Source organism: Pan troglodytes, chromosome 6 (assembly GCF_028858775.2).
Source record: "Pan troglodytes isolate AG18354 chromosome 6, NHGRI_mPanTro3-v2.0_pri, whole genome shotgun sequence".
Lineage (NCBI taxonomy): Eukaryota > Metazoa > Chordata > Mammalia > Primates > Hominidae > Pan > Pan troglodytes.
Window position 1 is genome coordinate 159738530 of NC_072404.2, and position 18254 is coordinate 159756783.

General features: G+C 37.8%; 1 protein-coding gene across 26 annotated transcripts in view; it reads right to left on the reverse strand.

Annotated features, from left to right (window-relative positions):
* Positions 1-18254, reverse strand: part of TPK1 (thiamin pyrophosphokinase 1) — a 384685-nt gene that overhangs the window by 159047 nt on the left and 207384 nt on the right. For all 26 annotated transcript variants that reach the window (XR_010159034.1, XM_063815718.1, XM_519461.9 and 23 more), the window contains one exon: positions 13114-13209. Coding sequence is in view for 25 of the 26 variants with exons in the window: in XM_063815718.1 (XP_063671788.1) it covers positions 13114-13209 (96 nt within the window). In the remaining variant the exon portion in view is untranslated. The remainder of the gene's footprint in view (positions 1-13113; positions 13210-18254) is intronic.

Consider the following 18254-nt stretch of genomic DNA (forward strand, 5'->3'; position numbering starts at 1 on the left):
TGCCCAAGAGAAAATGAGAGGCTGAAGGAGACCAGGACAGAGACTGACAGGCAAGAAGAAGAGGCAGGAATACATAGGTTAGTACTTCTAGAGTTAATCCTGATAAAAACATATCTAGTGGCAGTTCTACCTTTGATAGAGTCTTACCATATTTTGAAATTTATTCCTTGGGAAAGTGGGAAAGTTGAGAGCATCTGGGCTGTCTCCATAGTTTAAAGACCATCAAATGTCTACCTAAGATTTTCTACCAGGCATAATTTTCATGTAAAACAGTTGTCTAAACATGCATCAGAAACTCACAATTTAAAATTGCCTGAGGAAATATTTTAAAGGTGGGAGAGTCCACAAAATGCATTTTTTTTTTGTTTTTTTGTTTTTTGTTTTTTTGCCTAAGTACTAAGAAGCACTTGCCTTTATTCTATATTACTGTGAGCCATTCACTAAAAGATTACACCTGTTCTAGGGTAATAGCATATTTGAAACAATGAATATATTTTCTCAATGAAGTGTTGTGTTTTTTGGAATAATTTTAGATTTACTAAAAAGTTCCAAATTTAGTACAAGGAGTATACTCTTCATCCAGTTTTCAGCAGTGTTAACATCTTGTCTGAACACGGTACATAGGATACAACTAAGACTAACATTGGTCACTACTATTAACTAAACTTTCAAGCTTATTCACATTTCAACAGCTTTCCCTAATGTCCTATTTTTCCACTACGCAACAGATATCAGGTTACCATACTGCAGTTAGTTGTCATGTCTTCTTCATCTCCTCTGGCCATAACAATTTCTCAGTCTTTCTCTGTTGGCCTTAAAAATGTTGGTCAGGCATTTGATGGAATATTCTTCAACTTGGAGTTCTTTGACTATTTTAAAGGTTAAAGTGGAATTGTGGATTTTAGAGAAGAACTCCACAAGTGCCCTTCTCAACTTATATCCATGTAGGAGGGCATTACTAGTATGATGTAACAATGTTATTAATGTTTTTCACTTGATTAATGTGGTATCTGCCAGGCTTCTCCACTATAAAGATTTTTTCCTTTTCAGAATACATTTTTACACATACACACACATATATTTTCCTTTAGATCATGCCAAAGATATCAGTTCATGAAAGCAGGCTGTACTGAGACACCAGAGTACCTGGAAAGATATCTCTTGGGGTACTATCATGGTTTTTCCTGCAACCCAATGAGTCACATATTTTTATGCTGCTGAGTAATTAGTCCAATCAGATAGTTAGCCTTAAATTGTATTTTCAATTGAGGAGAATGTTCATATTTAGTATGAAAATAAAACAAATCCACCAGTCCATTACAAAAAAGTAATGTACACCTAAATCCAATACTGATAATTAGAAGATAAAACAAAATATTCTAAGCTCATAGAATTTGCTGCTGTATAAAGATAATGTATCTATCTGAGAAATGCCATGTAGAAATTAAATAGAAAGACTATTCTTTGAACAGAGTCCTAATGGTCAAGAGTTAATAACTTCAATTTGGACATAATCAAATTATACAGAAATGTCTTAAAATATGTAAATCACAATTCAGTACTTGCCCAGCCTATTAAGAAAATAAAAAAGAATAATATGTAATAAACCTATGGCCTTCAGTATTATTTAATTCAGTCATTTATATGTGTGTGTGTGTGTACATGTGTGTATATATATATACACATATATACGTACGTATATATATACATATATATATAATATAAGCATTTGCCCTCATTCATATAACCTACTCACCATCCTTCATTATTTGATTTAAAAACTGCTTAAGAAATTACATGGCATAATATAAGCGGGCTAAAATGTATTGAGGTTTTAGCAAATAAAACTAGTATTGGTTTAAATCTCTAAAGCATTCAGATTGAAATTAATGGAAACTTTTCTGCTCAGATTTTGTCTAATATATAGTCTATGTTTAAAATTGAAGTAACTGATTCTGTTGCCATATAATACTAGTAAATATCCTAAAGAGACCTATCCTGTTATTCTTAGGGCCTCATAATCTTAATTTATTTCTGCTTTATTGTAAAGAACGTGCATCTTATATGTTTAGATGTTTAGAGAGACAGCTTTTAATGTTTTCCACCAAATCCCAGGGTTTAGATCTCAAGTGTGTATCACAGCATCCGAAAATATATGTGTCCTTTGAAGACTCAGACATATCAGATGGCATCCTGATAATGTATTATTCATGACTCAGTTACAGATAAACAATGTGGCAACATGAAAGCAAAGCCTTAAAAAGTCCCAGGTATGAGAGAATCCTTTTGTGGAAGAGTAAATGTTAAGGGTGATTAGGTTTCAATTAGATGGATACACGAACTAAAAAGGTAATTTAGGGGAATTTAAAAAAAGTAATCTCATGTTCTAGATAGTAAACTCCTTTAGGATCAGGACAGACCTAATTCAAATTCTATGAATTTCTAACATATAGTTCTTTAATATATTAAATACTATTTTGCATTTTATTTACATTACAATTAACATTTTATAGTAAGAGGCCTATTATAAAATATACTTTGATTATAAATTCACATTTATAATTTAATAAGTAGAAATACAAAATATATAATAATTTGATATGATTTATTAGATGGAGAAGAGGCATATAAAGATTTGATACAGTTTATGTGTATTATCAGGAGAAATTTTAAAAAGCCTTCATGATCTCATATGGAGATAGGAGTATGGGTGGAGGGAAATCTTGTATTATTTTCCCTTCTAATGTTGCTTTTCTCTTGCTATAACATCAAATAAAATACAGTGTTGACCTTCCAAGTTAAATGTAAAGTCAGGTGGAAGCTCACAGATACTCCATTTCCTCAGATTTAATATAATCACTCTGCCCACTTTTTAATGGGGTTGTTTTTCTCATGTAAATCTGTTTAAATTCCTTATAGATGCTGAATATTAGACCTTTATCAGATGCACAGATTGCAAAAATTTTCTCCTATTCTGTAGGTTGTCTGTTTACTGTTTATAGTTTCTATTGCTGTGCAGAAGCTCTTTAGTTTAATTACATACCATTTGTCAATTTTTGCTTTTGTTCCAATTGCTTCTGGTGTCTTCATCATGAAATCTTTGCCCGTGCCTATTTCCTGAATGGCATTGCCTAGGTTTTCTTCTAGAGTTTTGAGAGTTTTGGGTGTTACATTTAAGTCTTTCATCTATCTCGAGTTGACTTTTGTATATGGTGTAAGGAAGTGGTCCAGTTTCTGTTTTCTGTATATGACTAGCCAGTTCTCCCAGCACCATTTACTAAACAGGGAATCTTTCCCACATTGCTTGTTTTTGTCAGGTTTGTCAAAAATCAGATGGTTATAGGTGTGTGGTCTTATTTCTGGGTTCTCTGTTCTGCTCCATTGGTCTATCTGTCTTTTCTTGTACTGCAGCCCTGTGGTATAGTTTGAAGTCGGGTAGCGTGATACCTCCAAGCTCTGTTGTTTTTGCTTAGGATTGCCTTGGTTATTTGGGCTGTTTTTTTGGTTCCATATGAATTTTAAATTAGTTTTTTTCTACTTCTGTGAAGAATGTGTTGGTAGTTGTATTATTCAATTATTCAATGGGAACAGCATTGAATCTATTAATTACTTTGGGCAGTATAGCCATTTTCATGATATTGATTCTTCCTGTCCATGAGCATGGAATGTTTTTCCATTTGTTTGGGTCATCTCTGATTTCTTAGAGCCGTGGTTTGTAGTTCTCCTTGAAGAAGTCCTTCACTTTCCTCGTTAGCTGTATTCCTAGGTATTTTATTCTTTTTGTGGCAATTATGAGTGGGGAGTTCATTCATGGTTTGCTCTCAGCTTGCCTGTTGTTGGTGTATAGGAATGCTACTGATTTTTGCACATTGATTTTGTATCCTGAGACTTTGCCGAAGCTGCTTATCAGCTTAAGAAGCTTTTAGGCTGAGACAATGGGGTTTTCTAGATATAGGATCATGTCATCTGCAAACAAAGATAGTTGGACTTCCTCTCTTCCTAGTTGAATAGGCTTTATTTCTTTCTCTTGCCTGACAGGCCTGCCTACAACTTCCAATACTACGTTGAATAGGAGCGCTGAGAGAGGGCACCCTTGTCTTGTTATAAAATAACTCTTATCTTTCGGGGAGGTACCAAGATGGCTGAATAGGAACAGCTCCAGTCTACAGCTCCCAGCCTGAGTGATGCAGAAGACGGGTGATTTCTGCATTTCCAACGGAGGTACTGGGTTCATCTCATTGGGGCTTGTTGGACAGTGGGTGCAGGACAACGGGTGCAGCCCACGGACCGTGAGCCAAAGCAGGGTGAGGCATCACCTCACCCGGGAAGTGCAAGAGGTCGGGGAATTACGTTTCCTAGCCAAGGGAAGCCGTGATAGACGGCACCTGGAAAATCAGTCACTCCCACCCTAATACTGCGCTTTTCCAATGGTCTTAGCAAACGGCACACCAGGAGATTATACACCATGCCTGGCTCAGAGGGTCCTATGCCCACAGCAGTCTGAGATTGAACTGGAAGGTGGCAGCGAGGCTGGGTGGGGGTCAGGGGAGGGCACCCGCCATTGCTGAGGCTTGAGTAGGTAAACAAAGCGGCCTGGAAGCTCCAACTGGGTGGAGCCCACCACAGCTCAAGGAGGCCTGCCTGCCTCTGTAAACTCCACCTCTGGGGGCAGGGCATAGCTGAACAAAAGGCAGCAGAAACTTCTCCAGACTTAAACATCCCTGTCTGACAGCTTTGAAGAGAGTAGTGGTTCTCCCAGGATGGAGTTTGAGATCTGAGAACGGACAGACTGCCTCCTCAAGTGGGTTCCTGACTCCCCAGTTGCCTAACTAGGAGGCACCTCCCAGTAGGGGCCGACTGACACCTCATATGGCCCAGTGCCCCTCTGAGATGAAGCTTCCAGAAGAATGATCAGGCAGCAACATTTGCCGTTCTGTAATATTTGCGGCTCTGCAGCCTTTGCTGGTGGTACCTAGGCAAACAGGGTCTGGAGTGGGCCTCCAGCAAACTCCAACAGACCTGCAGCTGAGGGTACTGACTGTTAGAAGGAAAACTAACAAACAGAAAGGACAGCCACACCAAAACCCCATCTGTACGTCACCATCATCAAAGACCAAAGGTAGATAAAACCACAAAGATGGAGAGAAACCAGAACAGAAAAGCTGAAAATTCTAAAAATCAGAGCGCCTCTTCTCCTCCAAAGGAATGCAGCTCCTCGCCAGCAACAGAACAAAGCTGGATGGAGAATGACTTTGACGAGTTAAGAGAAGAAGGCTTTAGAAGATCGGTAATAATAAACTTCTCTGAGCTAAAGGAGGATGTTCGAACCCATCGCAAAGAAGCTAAAAACCTTGAAAAAAGATTGGACGAACGGCTAACTAGAATAAACAGTGTAGAGAAGACCTTAAATGACCTGATGGAGCTGAAAACCATGGCACGAGAACTACATGACGCATGCACAAGCTTCAGAGAAAGCAAGAAAGATCTAAAATTGACACCCTAACATCACAATTAAAAGATCTAGACAAGCAAGAGTAAACACATTAAAAAGCTAGCAGAAGGCAAGAAATAACTAAGATCAGAGCAGAACTGAAGGAAATAGAGACACAAAAAACCCTTCAAAAAATCAATGAATGCAGGAGCTGGTTTTTTGAAAATATCGACAAAATTGATAGACCACTAGCAAGACTAATAAAGAAGAAAAGAGAGAATAATCAAATAGACGCAATAAAAAATGATAAAGGGGATATCACCACCGATCCCACAGAAATACAAACTGCCATCAGAGAATACTATAAACACCTCTACGCAAATAAACTAGAAAATCTAGAAGAAATGGATAAATTCCTGGACACATAGACACTCCCAAGACTAAACTAGGAAGAAGTTGAATCCCTGAATAGACCAATAACAGGCTCTGAAATTGAGGCAATAATTAAGAGCCTACCAACCAAAAAAAGTCCAGGACCAGATGTATTCACAGCCAATGTCTACCAGAGGTACAAAGATGAGCTAGTACCATTCCTTCTGAAACTATTCCAATCAGGAGAAAAAGAGGGAATCCTCCCTAACTCATTTTATGAGGCCAGCATCATCCTGATACCAAAGCCTGGCAGAGACACAACAAAAAAAAGATAATTTTAGACCAATCTCCCTGATGAACATCGATGCAAAAATCCTCAATAAAATATTGGCAAACTGAATCCAGCAGCACATCAAAAAGCTTATCCACCATGATCAAGTTGGCTTCATCCCTGGGATGCAAGGCTGGTTCAACATATGCAAATCAATAAACATAAGCCATCATATAAACAGAACCAAAGACAAAAACCACATGATTATCTCGATAGATGCAGAAAAGGCCTTTGACAAAATTCAACAGCCCTTCATGCTAAAAACTCTCAATAAATTAGGTATTGATGGGACATATCTCAAAATAATAAGAGCTATTTATGACAAACCCACAGCCAATATCATACTGAATGGGCAAACACTGGAAACATTCCCTTTGAAAACTGGCACAAGACATGGATGCCTTCTCTCACCATTCCTATTCAACATAGTGTTGGAAGTTCTGGCCAGGGCAATTAGGCAGGAGAAAGAAATAAAAGGTATTCAATTAGGAAAAGAGGAAGTCAAATTGTCCCTGTTTGCAGATGACATGATTGTATATTTAGATAACCCCATCATCTCAGCCCAAAATCTCCTTAAGCTGATAAGCAACTTCAGCAAAGTCTCAGGATACAAAATCAATGTGCAAAAATCACAAGCATTCCTATACACCAATAACAGACAAAGAGAGAGCCAAATCATGTGTGAACTCCCATTCATAATTACTTCAAAGAAAATAAAATACCTAGGAATCCAACTTACAAGGGATGTGAAGGACCTCTTCAAGGAGAACTACAAACCACTGCTCAATGAAATAAAAGAGGACACAATCAAATGGAACAACATTCCATGCTCATGGATAGGAAGAATCAATATCGTGAAAATGGCCATACTGCCCAAGGTAATTTGTAGATTCAATGCCATCCCCATCAAGCTACCAATGACTTTCTTCACAGAATTGGAAAAAGCTACTTAAAAGTTCACATGGAACCAAAAAAGAGCCTGCATCGCCAAGACAATCCTAAGCCAAAAGAACAAAGCTGGAGGCATCATGCTACCTGACTTCAAACTACACTACAAGGCTACAATAATCAAAACAGCATGGTACTTGTACCAAAACGGAGATATAGACCAATGGAACAGAACAGAGCCCTCAGAAATAATACCACACATCTACAACCATCTGATCTTTGATAAACCTGACAAAAACAAGCAATAGGGAAAGGATTCCCTATTTAATAAATGCTGCTAGGAAAACTGGCTAGCCATATGTAGAAAGCTGAAACTGGATCCCTTCCTTACACCTTATACAAAAATTAATTCAAGATGGATTAAAGACTTAAATGTCAGACCTAAAACCATAAAAACCCTAGAAGAAAACCTAGGCATTACCATTCAGGACATAGGCATGGGCAAGGACTTCATGTCTAAAACACCAAAAGCAATGGCAACAAAAGCCAAAATTGACAAATGGGATCTAATTAAACTAAAGAGCTTCTGCACAGCAAAAGAAACTACCATCAGAGCGAACAGGCAACCTACAGAATGGCAGAAAATTTTTGCAATCTACCCATCTGACAAAGGGCTAATATCCAGAATCTACAAAGAACTTAAAGAAATTTACAAGAAAAAAATCAAACAACCCATCAACAAGTGGGCAAAGGATATGAACAGACACTTCTCAAAAGAAGACATTTATGCAGCTAACAGACACATGAAAAAATGCTCATCATCACTGGCCATCAGAGAAATGCAAATCAAGACCACAATGAGAGACCGTCTCACACCAGTTAGAATGGCAATCATTAAAAAGTTAGGAAACAACAGGTACTGGAGAGGATGTGGAGAAATAGGAACACTTTTACACTGCTGGTGGGACTGTAAACTAGTTCAACCATTGTGGAAGTCAGTGTGGCAATTCCTCAGGGATCTAGAACTAGAAATACCATTTGACCCAGTCATCCCATTACTGAGTATAAAGGATTATAAATCATGCTGCTATCAAGACACATGCACATGTATGTTTATTGCGGCACTATTCACAATAGCAAAGACTTGGAACCAACCCAAATGTCCATCAGTGATAGACTAGATTAAGAAAATGTGGCACATATATACCATGGAATACTATGCAGCCATAGAAAAGGATGAGTTCATGTCCTTTGTAGGGACATGGATAAAGCTGGAAACCATCATTCTGAGCAAACTATCCCAAGGACAGAAAACCAAACACCACATGTTCTTACTCATAGGTGGGAATTGAACAATGAGAACACTTGGACACAGGGTGGGGAACACCACACACCGGGGCCTGTCGTGGGGTGGGGGTAGTGGGGAGGGATAGCATTAGGAGATATACCTAATGTAAATGACGAGTTAATGGGTGCAGTGCACCAACATGGCACAAGTATACATATGTAACAAACCTGCACATTGTGCACACATACCCTAGAACTTAAAGTATAAAAAAAAACAAAAATAAAAAATACAATAAAATAACTCTTATCTTTCAAGCCTCTGCATGTAAGTTAGATGCTTATTCACAATGTACTATTCTTTGTCCAATCTAGTATATAAAGCAACAGGCTTTAAGTACTTCTCTGGGTCTTCACTTCTTTATGTGGGCTCCCATGCCATGTAAAATTTGTATGAAATAAAATTTTATGCTTTGTTCTTGTTAATCTATCTCAGGTCAATTTAATTCTCAAGGCCCAGTCAGGACCCTACGAGGATGGAGATAGGAGGTGTGCCCACTCCTACAAAGTGCTATACACACTCTGTGTGCACTACAGTACTTCCTGAAACACTCTTCTCCCCTTTGCTGTCTGATATAGTCTGGATGTTTGTCCCCTCCAAATCTCATGTTGAAATGTGATCCCCAATTTCTGCAGTGGAGCCTGGTGGGAGGTGTTTGGGTCATGGGGGTGGATCCCTCATGAATAGCTTAGTGCCACCTTTGTGCTAATGAGTAAGTTCTCACTCTATTAGTTCACAAGAGAACTAGTTCTTTTTTTTTTTTTTTTTTTTTTTGAGGCGGAGTCTTGCTCTGTCGCCCAGGCTGGAGGGCAGTGGTGCGATCTCAGCTCACTGCAACCTCCGCTATAGGGGATCGGTCAGGGTGGTGGGAGAAATTATAAAGTTATAGGAAACAGACACAAACCTTCTTGGAAGGCCAGCGGGTTTGCATAGCTTCAGGGAAGGATTTGGCTGAAGGCAACTGAATTCTCTTAAAAGCTTAGGGCAAAGATACATAGGAATGTAAAGGAGTTTATCTAAATAGCTTTTTTACTCATGTGGTCCTAAGACCAACCTTTGATCATCTGTGGGCTCATGACTGCTGTCTACTCAGGAGATCAACAATGTAAATTACCCTCTAGTGGTGTTTACTTGACAACTTTGTCATTTAATTTGTACTAAATAAACGCAAACTTTGCCATTTTATGGAGGCGAAAGCTGCAGACTCAGGCAGCAGAGCCCCTTAGCCCCACTGACAGGCAAAATATCTGTGTCAGTGTATGTCTTTCATCTGTTGCTGGGTCAGGGTCTGCGGGTTGGACCCGGCACTCTGCCTCCTGGGTTCAAGTGATTCTCCCTCCTCAGCCTCCCAAGTAGCTGGGACTACAGGTGTGTGCCATCACCCCAGCTAATTTTTTTATTTTTAGTAGAGATGGGGTTTCACCATGTTAGCCAGGATGGTCTCCATCTTCTGACCTCGTGATCTGCCCACCACAACCTCCCAAAGTGCTGGGATTATAGGTGTGAGCCACCATGCCGGGCCAAGAGAACTGGTTCTTACGAAGAGCCTGTCATCTTTCTCGCTCCCTTCTTGCCATGTGACAGGCCTGCTGCACCTTCACCTTTTGCCATGAGTAAAAGCTTCCTGAGGGGTCATGAGAAGCCAAATAGATTCTGATGCCATGCTCGTACAGCCAGCATAGGCATACACCAAATACAACTCTTACCTTTATAAATTACCCAGCCTCAGGTATTCCTTTATAGCAATGCAAAATGGACTAATGCACTGTCTACCTCCTATTTGCTTACTATGTCTCAGCCTTCTCTAAAAAGCCTTCTCCTAACTGTGTTATGTTCCACTCTCCTGTGTGTTCTTGTGGTGCATAAAACGTACCAAACTTTCAAGGAATACTTCTTATATGCAAAATACTGCTGTCAAGTTATGAACAAGCAAACCTGAGCTCAGCTTCATGGGCTGTACAGTCAAGCTGGCAAGAATGACTTTAGGCAAACAATTAGAAATAATTAGTAAAATGATCAAAATTGTTCAGAATACCCTAAAGAAAAAATAAAGGAGGGTATGGAAATGTAGGGTAACTAAACCTAACCTAGAGTGATAGTTAAGGACAGCCAGTCAAACTCTGCCATGCCCACTATTCTAAGTGAAGTAACTCAGAAATGGAAAACCAAATACTGCATTTTCTCACTTATAAGTGGGAGCTAACCTAAGGGTGTGCAAAGGCATAGTGATACAATGGACACTGAAGACTCAGAAGAGGAGAGGGTGGGAGGGGGTTGAGGGATGAAAAACTACCTATTGGGTACAATGTACACTACACTGGGGTAACAGGTGCACTCAACTCTCGGACTTCAATAATGTACAATTCATCCATGTAACCAAAAACCACATGTACTCCAAAACCCATTGAAATAAAAATATATAAAAATAAATAAATGTATCAGACCTGAAAGAAAAAAAAGAAAAAGAAGCCCTCTAGCATGCATGGTCTAGACAAAGAAAAGGAGAAATAAGATTCCAAGCAGAGGGGGCAACATACATAAAAACACGTTAAAGTAGGAGAGAGGAGAAAATGCGGCACAGTTTAAGAACAAGGAGAAACACTGGTGTAGGATGGGGCTGGAGAATGCATTGGGTCCAAAGCATGCTGGGGCCTGAGGCAGCACAGGCGGTGTACCACTGCATTGCTCTTCAAAAAAGAACTCACTGTTAGGCTGTGTGGAGGCCAGTCATCCATCATCAGCCCCCGCTGCAACCCCTTCAGGAGGCAGCACATCACAGCCACCAAGTCTGTACTCTTCCTTGGCAACCTCTAAGCCAAGTCCACCCTCCTCATGGGCACCCTCTAGTCTGTGACTAGGCACAGTTGGAGTACAAGGTTGTTGCTATTTCTGCCCAATGCAGGGGTCCTCTAACAGCTACTCTTGCTTCAGGACTCCCCACCAGATTGGCCAAGACTGTCAGATTTGTTTGCAGATCATACCCTCCTCTCTCAGTTTGGGGCTCTCTCTAGATTTGGGCCTTGTTGAGTTTAAGATATGATGATTTGTTTCAAGGCTCAACGACAGAATACTGTATTACTGATACTATAGATTAGACACAACTCATTAGACTCACAGAATTGCATCTTAGCTTTTAATCATGTCAGTGGAGGTGATGGGAAAAACAAAAGACAGCTGTGAATATTTACACTGTTTTTCCAAAGAAACACCAAATCAGTGATATCTGGATGAAATAAATAACTCTCAATTTGCTGTTTTCTGCTTTCATTAAACAAATATTTAATTATATCAATTTACTGCTGGAAATAGCACAATACATTTGATATAGATCAGCAAAGCTACATCAGAGATGGGAAATGTTCACTCAATTATTTTTGTTTGAGTTCGCAGATTGAGCTACTTGCCAATTGTGATAGTTAGCAAGGTTTTATTTCAAAGGGAGAAAAGAATTTACTACTTACTGCAACTTAGTAAATATATGCTACAGTGTATCTTTAACAAACTTTTGCTAGAGAGTAAATTTTTGTTAGAGCTGCCACTCTGATATCTATCCCATCCTGCCAAATATGTATTAGCCACGTAGTTTGAATATATAAGCCACGTGGATTGATCCCACACCTGGCTCCAGCCCAAGACAATCAGGATTCTCTCGTTCTCCTTTGCCAAAAGCAAGAGTGGTTTAATGGAGAGATCTTAAGGGTTAAGTCAATGATGGTGGGAAGTGATGTATCTCGCCAGCTCTATGTCTTAATCCCCCTACATGTGAAGGGTAAAATGTTACTGCAGGTGGCAGTTGGAGACAATCAAGGAAGCTAGTGTGAAGACAAAACCTACAAAGTGAAGCCAAGATAAATAAAAGAAAAAGGGCATGAGTTCTGATTAAGCTCTGTCTCAAGACTGCCCTATATCACTTGGTTATTGAGAGCAGGTTGACATGTGTTTTCTGTTACTTGTACTATCAAAATCGTTCTAATATACAAGGGTGTTTTCCTACTTTTCTTGGTTTAAAATTACACGACTGATCATTTATCTCAGCTTAAAACTTACTGCCCCTGCTAGTGGGGGGAAAAAAAGGTCAATTGTCATTCATTGCTTCAGGTTTAATTTTGTAGCTGTTCATTAAACACAGTCTTAAGAAACTTTGCATACCACTTCAACAGGTATCAAACAATAAAGTATAAACTGGTGTACTAATTAATGCAATTAAACATTTGGATGCTAGGTGAAAATCAGTACTGAATACCTTAAAGAGCACAGAATGCAAAGCAGTAGACTCTTCTCTGGCTTAAAAAAAGCTGATATTCGTTTAAATAAAAATTTGCAATGATAGCCCAGGGGCCAAATCAAGGCCATATTTGTTTTGCCTATATAATATGTAAATAGACACAGTCCAAAAATACATATAGCTCTTCATGGCAACAATCAACTAGAGACGAATAGTAGCTAGTCGCTTTCAGGCAAGAATGAGTTCCCAGTTTTGATTACTTGACACACGGTCCAGTTCCCCCATTTTATTACCACGCCACTGTAAGATGTTTACATTTGTGTCCCCTGGTTTAAGTGCACATGTTAATGTTTTGGCAGCTGAGTGCAGACTTAACTGGTCTACAGGGGAAAAAAAACCTGACAGCAATTAAAAAAAAAAAAAACAGCACAAAAGTAAATATCCATTTCAGCTGAGTGAAAAAATAAACACAAATTTTTTTCACACCCTTGGAATAACCACCAAATACATGTATATATTACCTTTAAGTCTTTTTCTTCTATCTTCTTTTGGAGCATTTTAAGGCACTTAGTAAAGTCAGTGTGGTCTTGATCAGGAGTTGAAATGAGCTCACATCCCTATGTATTAAAGTAAAAGAAAAGGTAAGAATAAGTAGTAAATTCACCTTTATGAACAAGATCAAGAGTTACAAAAGTAAAGATAAGGTATCAATAGACATAGCCTATTATGCCTTTACTATTCCCGTATCATTAGAATCATTATCATTATCTTTTTTATTTCACATCATGGGACATTTCAGGAATGGTATTAGAGTGTTACAATAATGGACTGATTATGACAATCGTTTCATTTAAGAAAGTATAGATTATACTACATTAATGGGTCTTTAAAAAATACTTATGTGATGACATTCACGATTAACATAAGGACTTTGATACATGTATAATAAATTATATTCTCAACTACTGAAATTAAAATGAAACTATTTTGATGAAACTTTGAAGTTCTTTAAGCAGAAATGACAAGTTTACATGAATGAAAAAACTAATCTGAATATTGAAGTAATAATAAAAGTTTACATTTTAAGTAAAACCAAGACAGCTGTCCTATAATATTATTTGATAAAAGCCTCTTTCTCCCTTGTGAGACACAGAACAAGGAGCTATGCCTGTGTAAATATGTCTCCCGAATTATCTTTTGGACATCATGAAATGAATTTATAAGTTCTTTGCCTTCTCTACAAGATAACTTACCCAGTGAAAAACACTGAAATATATTTATAAGTATGAAGCCACAAAAGTGCCAGTTTGTTGGCACTAGTGAACTTGGATGGCTAAAGAGATCATATTTTTGAAATGACACCTTTTCCTCCAATGTCATACAGAGGCAAAGGTACATAAAAGTGAGCACGATGGGACTTCAGACTTCTTAATTCAGGAATAAAACAATTCTTGGACTCTGACAAACAGCTGAGTAAGGGAAAGTTAAATATAATCTAGTATATAAAGTTGCCATTCAAAGAGTTTTCAAGGATACAAAACACCCATACTGCCTCTTAAATTATTCTAAGAACCATTCTCGGTAGATTTAAAGGTTCTTCTTTTACTTCAAGGTCTCTTTAATTGTGTCAAGCTCAACCTGTGCTTCATTCATTTATGACTGTCCTACAATATAGTGACCAATGAAAAAATTAACTTCTCATCATTCAGAAATACATTATGCTCTAAAAGATGTATATGTCATCTTTACAAGATCATCGTCATATACTTTCTTGACCCTAAAAGAACATTGACATTTACTATAATCACCAAGCAAGGACATAAAGAAGTGACCCTTCTCAGGTTAACACTCCTAAAAAGGAAGATAGAAGCATATGGCAGGGCATACAGGAATATTAGCATGGTTGAACAGAACAGACTGCCACCAAACCAAAAATCATTAAACTGAAAGTTCCTCAAGGGCAGGTTCATTCATTATTGTTTCCAGTGCCAGGCACCAGTTTGTGGCATAGTAAATGTTCAATAAATGTTTAAATAATATTCTTGAGGAAGAAAATGGATTTTTACAAATACACTTATAAAAATGTACACTGGCTTGGGGGTACAATCGTGCAGTATCTTATTGCTAAATATACCATAAATGACAACAAAAGTTGTCTTCCTCTTTTAAAGGCTAGCAATAGACATATTCACCAAAAAGGAAATAAAATTTAAATGGCAAATAGAAACTACAACATAATGGATGATTAATAGATCACTATCTACCTTCACAGAATCCATATAGAAAGCCATTGGGAAAAAGACAGTTAAACAAAACCCAGGAAGTAATCTATCTAGTACTACCGCAACATTTTGTAGATTAAGAAAATAAAAACGAGAGATAAAAATTGACTGGCTGACAACTGGACAGCTAGGTAGTAATTAGCAGCAAAGCCATGAGTAGAAACCCTATTTCTTTACTCTCACAAAGTAAAACAAAAGTTCTGAGATAGCTGATTGAAAAATGTCATATAACATCTCTAGAGTTAGTTTCACAAAAAGGATACTATAAAAAGAAAAGCTACTTGAAACATATGAGCAAGGCGGGAATATCTTACTTTACCTCATCATTTACAATAAACACATAGAAATGCTTGGCTCAGGACATGGAGAGAGATTATTAGCACTGAGAAAATCAGACTGAATCTAAACCAAGAATGTCTATTAAACTCGTTGAAGGTGTTTAACTGCCAAACAGCAGCCATTCACAAGTTGAAATGGTTCTAATCTCATTACAGACTGAGAATGAACTCACTAGAAGTGGAAATAGCTCTAATAACAGGGCAGCGTCCGACAGTTAGAAAGGAGACCTGAAAAACAAAATCTTAACCAAAGTGCAATAACAGGCTTGTGGCCAACTAAGGATGTGTTCACTGTTTTCTGGGTCTTAGGGTAACATATTAAGATCTAAGAGAGGAGAAACAGAAAGGTAAAGATGAGAAACTACCAAGATCCTGCAAACAAGGAATAATGTAGAAATACTATAAGGTATCAAGCAATACTCACCTACTATATATTAATATTTATGATTATTTTTATATAGAATAAAGCCCAATTTCCTAGCATCAGAAGCACTGAGGTGCTGTGAAAAATTCCACTGATATGATATTTTCTTTAAAAAAAAAGACAACCCTCATATTCACTAAGGACTGAGAAGATATTAAAGCCATGTAATTTAGCAAAGTAAGAAAGTATATGACTTTCTAATAAGTTGTTTGTAATGTTAGTTTCCTAATAGAAAGGTACAAAACATAGACTTATGATGCCAGTGAGTGGGAATTTTTGTTTCAACTACTTCTATCTTTGATTTTTTTTCTCAGTTACATAAAATATATTGTTTTTAGGATACATTGTATGATGTTATGAACCAACAAGTGGCTCCATTTTTCAGATTATACTTTTGCTTTTTGGTTTTTTCTTTTTGAGACAGGGTCTCCCTCTGTCCTACAGGATGGAGTGCAATGGCACAATCACAGCTCGCTGCAGCCTTCACCTTCTGGACTCAAGCAATCCTCCCATCTCAGCCTCCCAAGTAGCTGGGACTACAGGCATGCACCACCATGCTCAGCTAATTTGTGATGGGGTTTTGCCATGTTACCCAGGCTGGTCTCAAATCCCTGGGCTCAAGCAATCCTACAGCCTTGGCCCCCCACAGTGCTGGGATTATAGATGTGAGCCACCACACCTGGCTAATTAGTCTTAAAATATAATTTTTCACATATACATGGAAAGAGTATCAAAGACTCACAGGGACAGAAAGATAAGAAAAGTTATCTATTGAGTCAATGATATTTTTCGTGGAACTCAAACAAACGATTATGATTTACATGAAAGAATAAGGGACCAAAAAAAAGCAAACGCAATTTTGCAAAAGGACATGGTAGTTGAACTTGCCTTTCAGGATATTCAGATATACAAAGTAATTAACACAACAGGGTACTGGCAAAATGAAACAGTAGAATATTAGCACCACGGAAACATAGGTATTTGCTTGTGTGATTCACAGCTGTCTTCTAGGAACTAGAACAGTGACTGGCACAAAGAAAGTGTTCTTTGTGCCATATGGTTGGTAAATAGATACCTGAACAGAATTGGGAAGACAGAAATATATACAGATGCATATTTGAAAACGTACTAGCAAAGTCTCCAAACATTTACAAAAAACAACAGAAAAGAAAATGATTGCAGTAGGTAGTATTTTAAACAAGGTGCGAAAATAAATATAAATCTGAAGAGAAAGAACTGATAAATTCAGCTACTTTTAACTAAGACCTTTCTTTCATCAATAAACAATATGCATAAAGTAAAAAAAGAAAGCTTCAAAATGAAAGAAGGTATTTTCCACAAACATAACTAAAAACAAAAGGTTACTATCCAGAATACATAAAGAATTTGTAAAAATCTATAAAGAATAAATAACTGGATGGAAAAACAGTCAAAATATTTTAATAGGCAAGTTAAAGAAAGCAAACCTGAAAAAGCCAATTGTATTAATCCATTTTCATGCTGCTGATAAAGACATACCCAAGACTGGGCAATTTACAAAAGAAATAGGTTTAATGGGACTTACAGTTCCACGTGGCTGGGGAGGCTTCATAATCATGGCAGAAGGAAAGGAGGACCAAGCCACATCCTACGTGGATGGCAGCAGGCAAAGAGAGCTTGTTCAGGAAAACTCCCCTTTTTAAAACCATCAGATTTCATGAGACTTATTCACTATCACAAGAACAGCACAAGAAAGACCTGTCCCCCCATGATTTAATTACCTCCCACCAGGTCCCTCCCACAACCCATGAGAATTCCAAATGAGATTTTGGTGGGGACACAGTCAAACCATATCACCAATACACATGAAAAAGCCAATAGACCTGTAGGATTGCTTGAGTGCAGAAAATGGAGACAAGCCTCGGTAACACAGCAAAAGCCCATCACTACAAAAAAATTTAGCCAAACATGGTGGTGCACACCTTGGGAGGCTGAGGTGGGAGAATTGCTTGGGCCCAGCAGGTCGAGGCTGCAGTGAGCCATGAAAGCAAATACACAAAATATTTTAATAGGCAAGTTAAAGACTAGCAAAACAGAAAAAGCCAATACACATGAAAGGATGTTGATTTTCACTAGTAATCAGATAAGCTCAAAAAAAAATCACTGATATACATTTGTCGTACCTTACATTAACAAAAAAAATTGTGGCGTATTTAAACACTGGGTTATTCTATGACAAAAATGAATGAACAACAACAAAAATAATAGAATAAATGTATGATACATTCATGAGTTACAGAATCACACAGGCAGTATAACTGCATATATATACACAATGTAAAAACATGCTTATTACCTTTACATAGGATTTAGTGTTGCTATTGTTAAAGTATTAAGAAATGTAAGAGAAAAAAAATTTTTAGATTTAACCATAAGAAAGGGCCACAGAAGTCTTGAACTGTATAGGTAGCATTTATTAAGTTGGGTTGTGGTTACAAAAGTATTTGGTTTATTATTTTTTATACTTGTACATATCTTAAACATTTCTGATATGGCTTGGCTGTGTCCTCATCTTGAATTGTAGTTCCCATAATCCCCAAGTATTGTGGGAGGGACCAGGTGGGAAGTTATTGAATCTT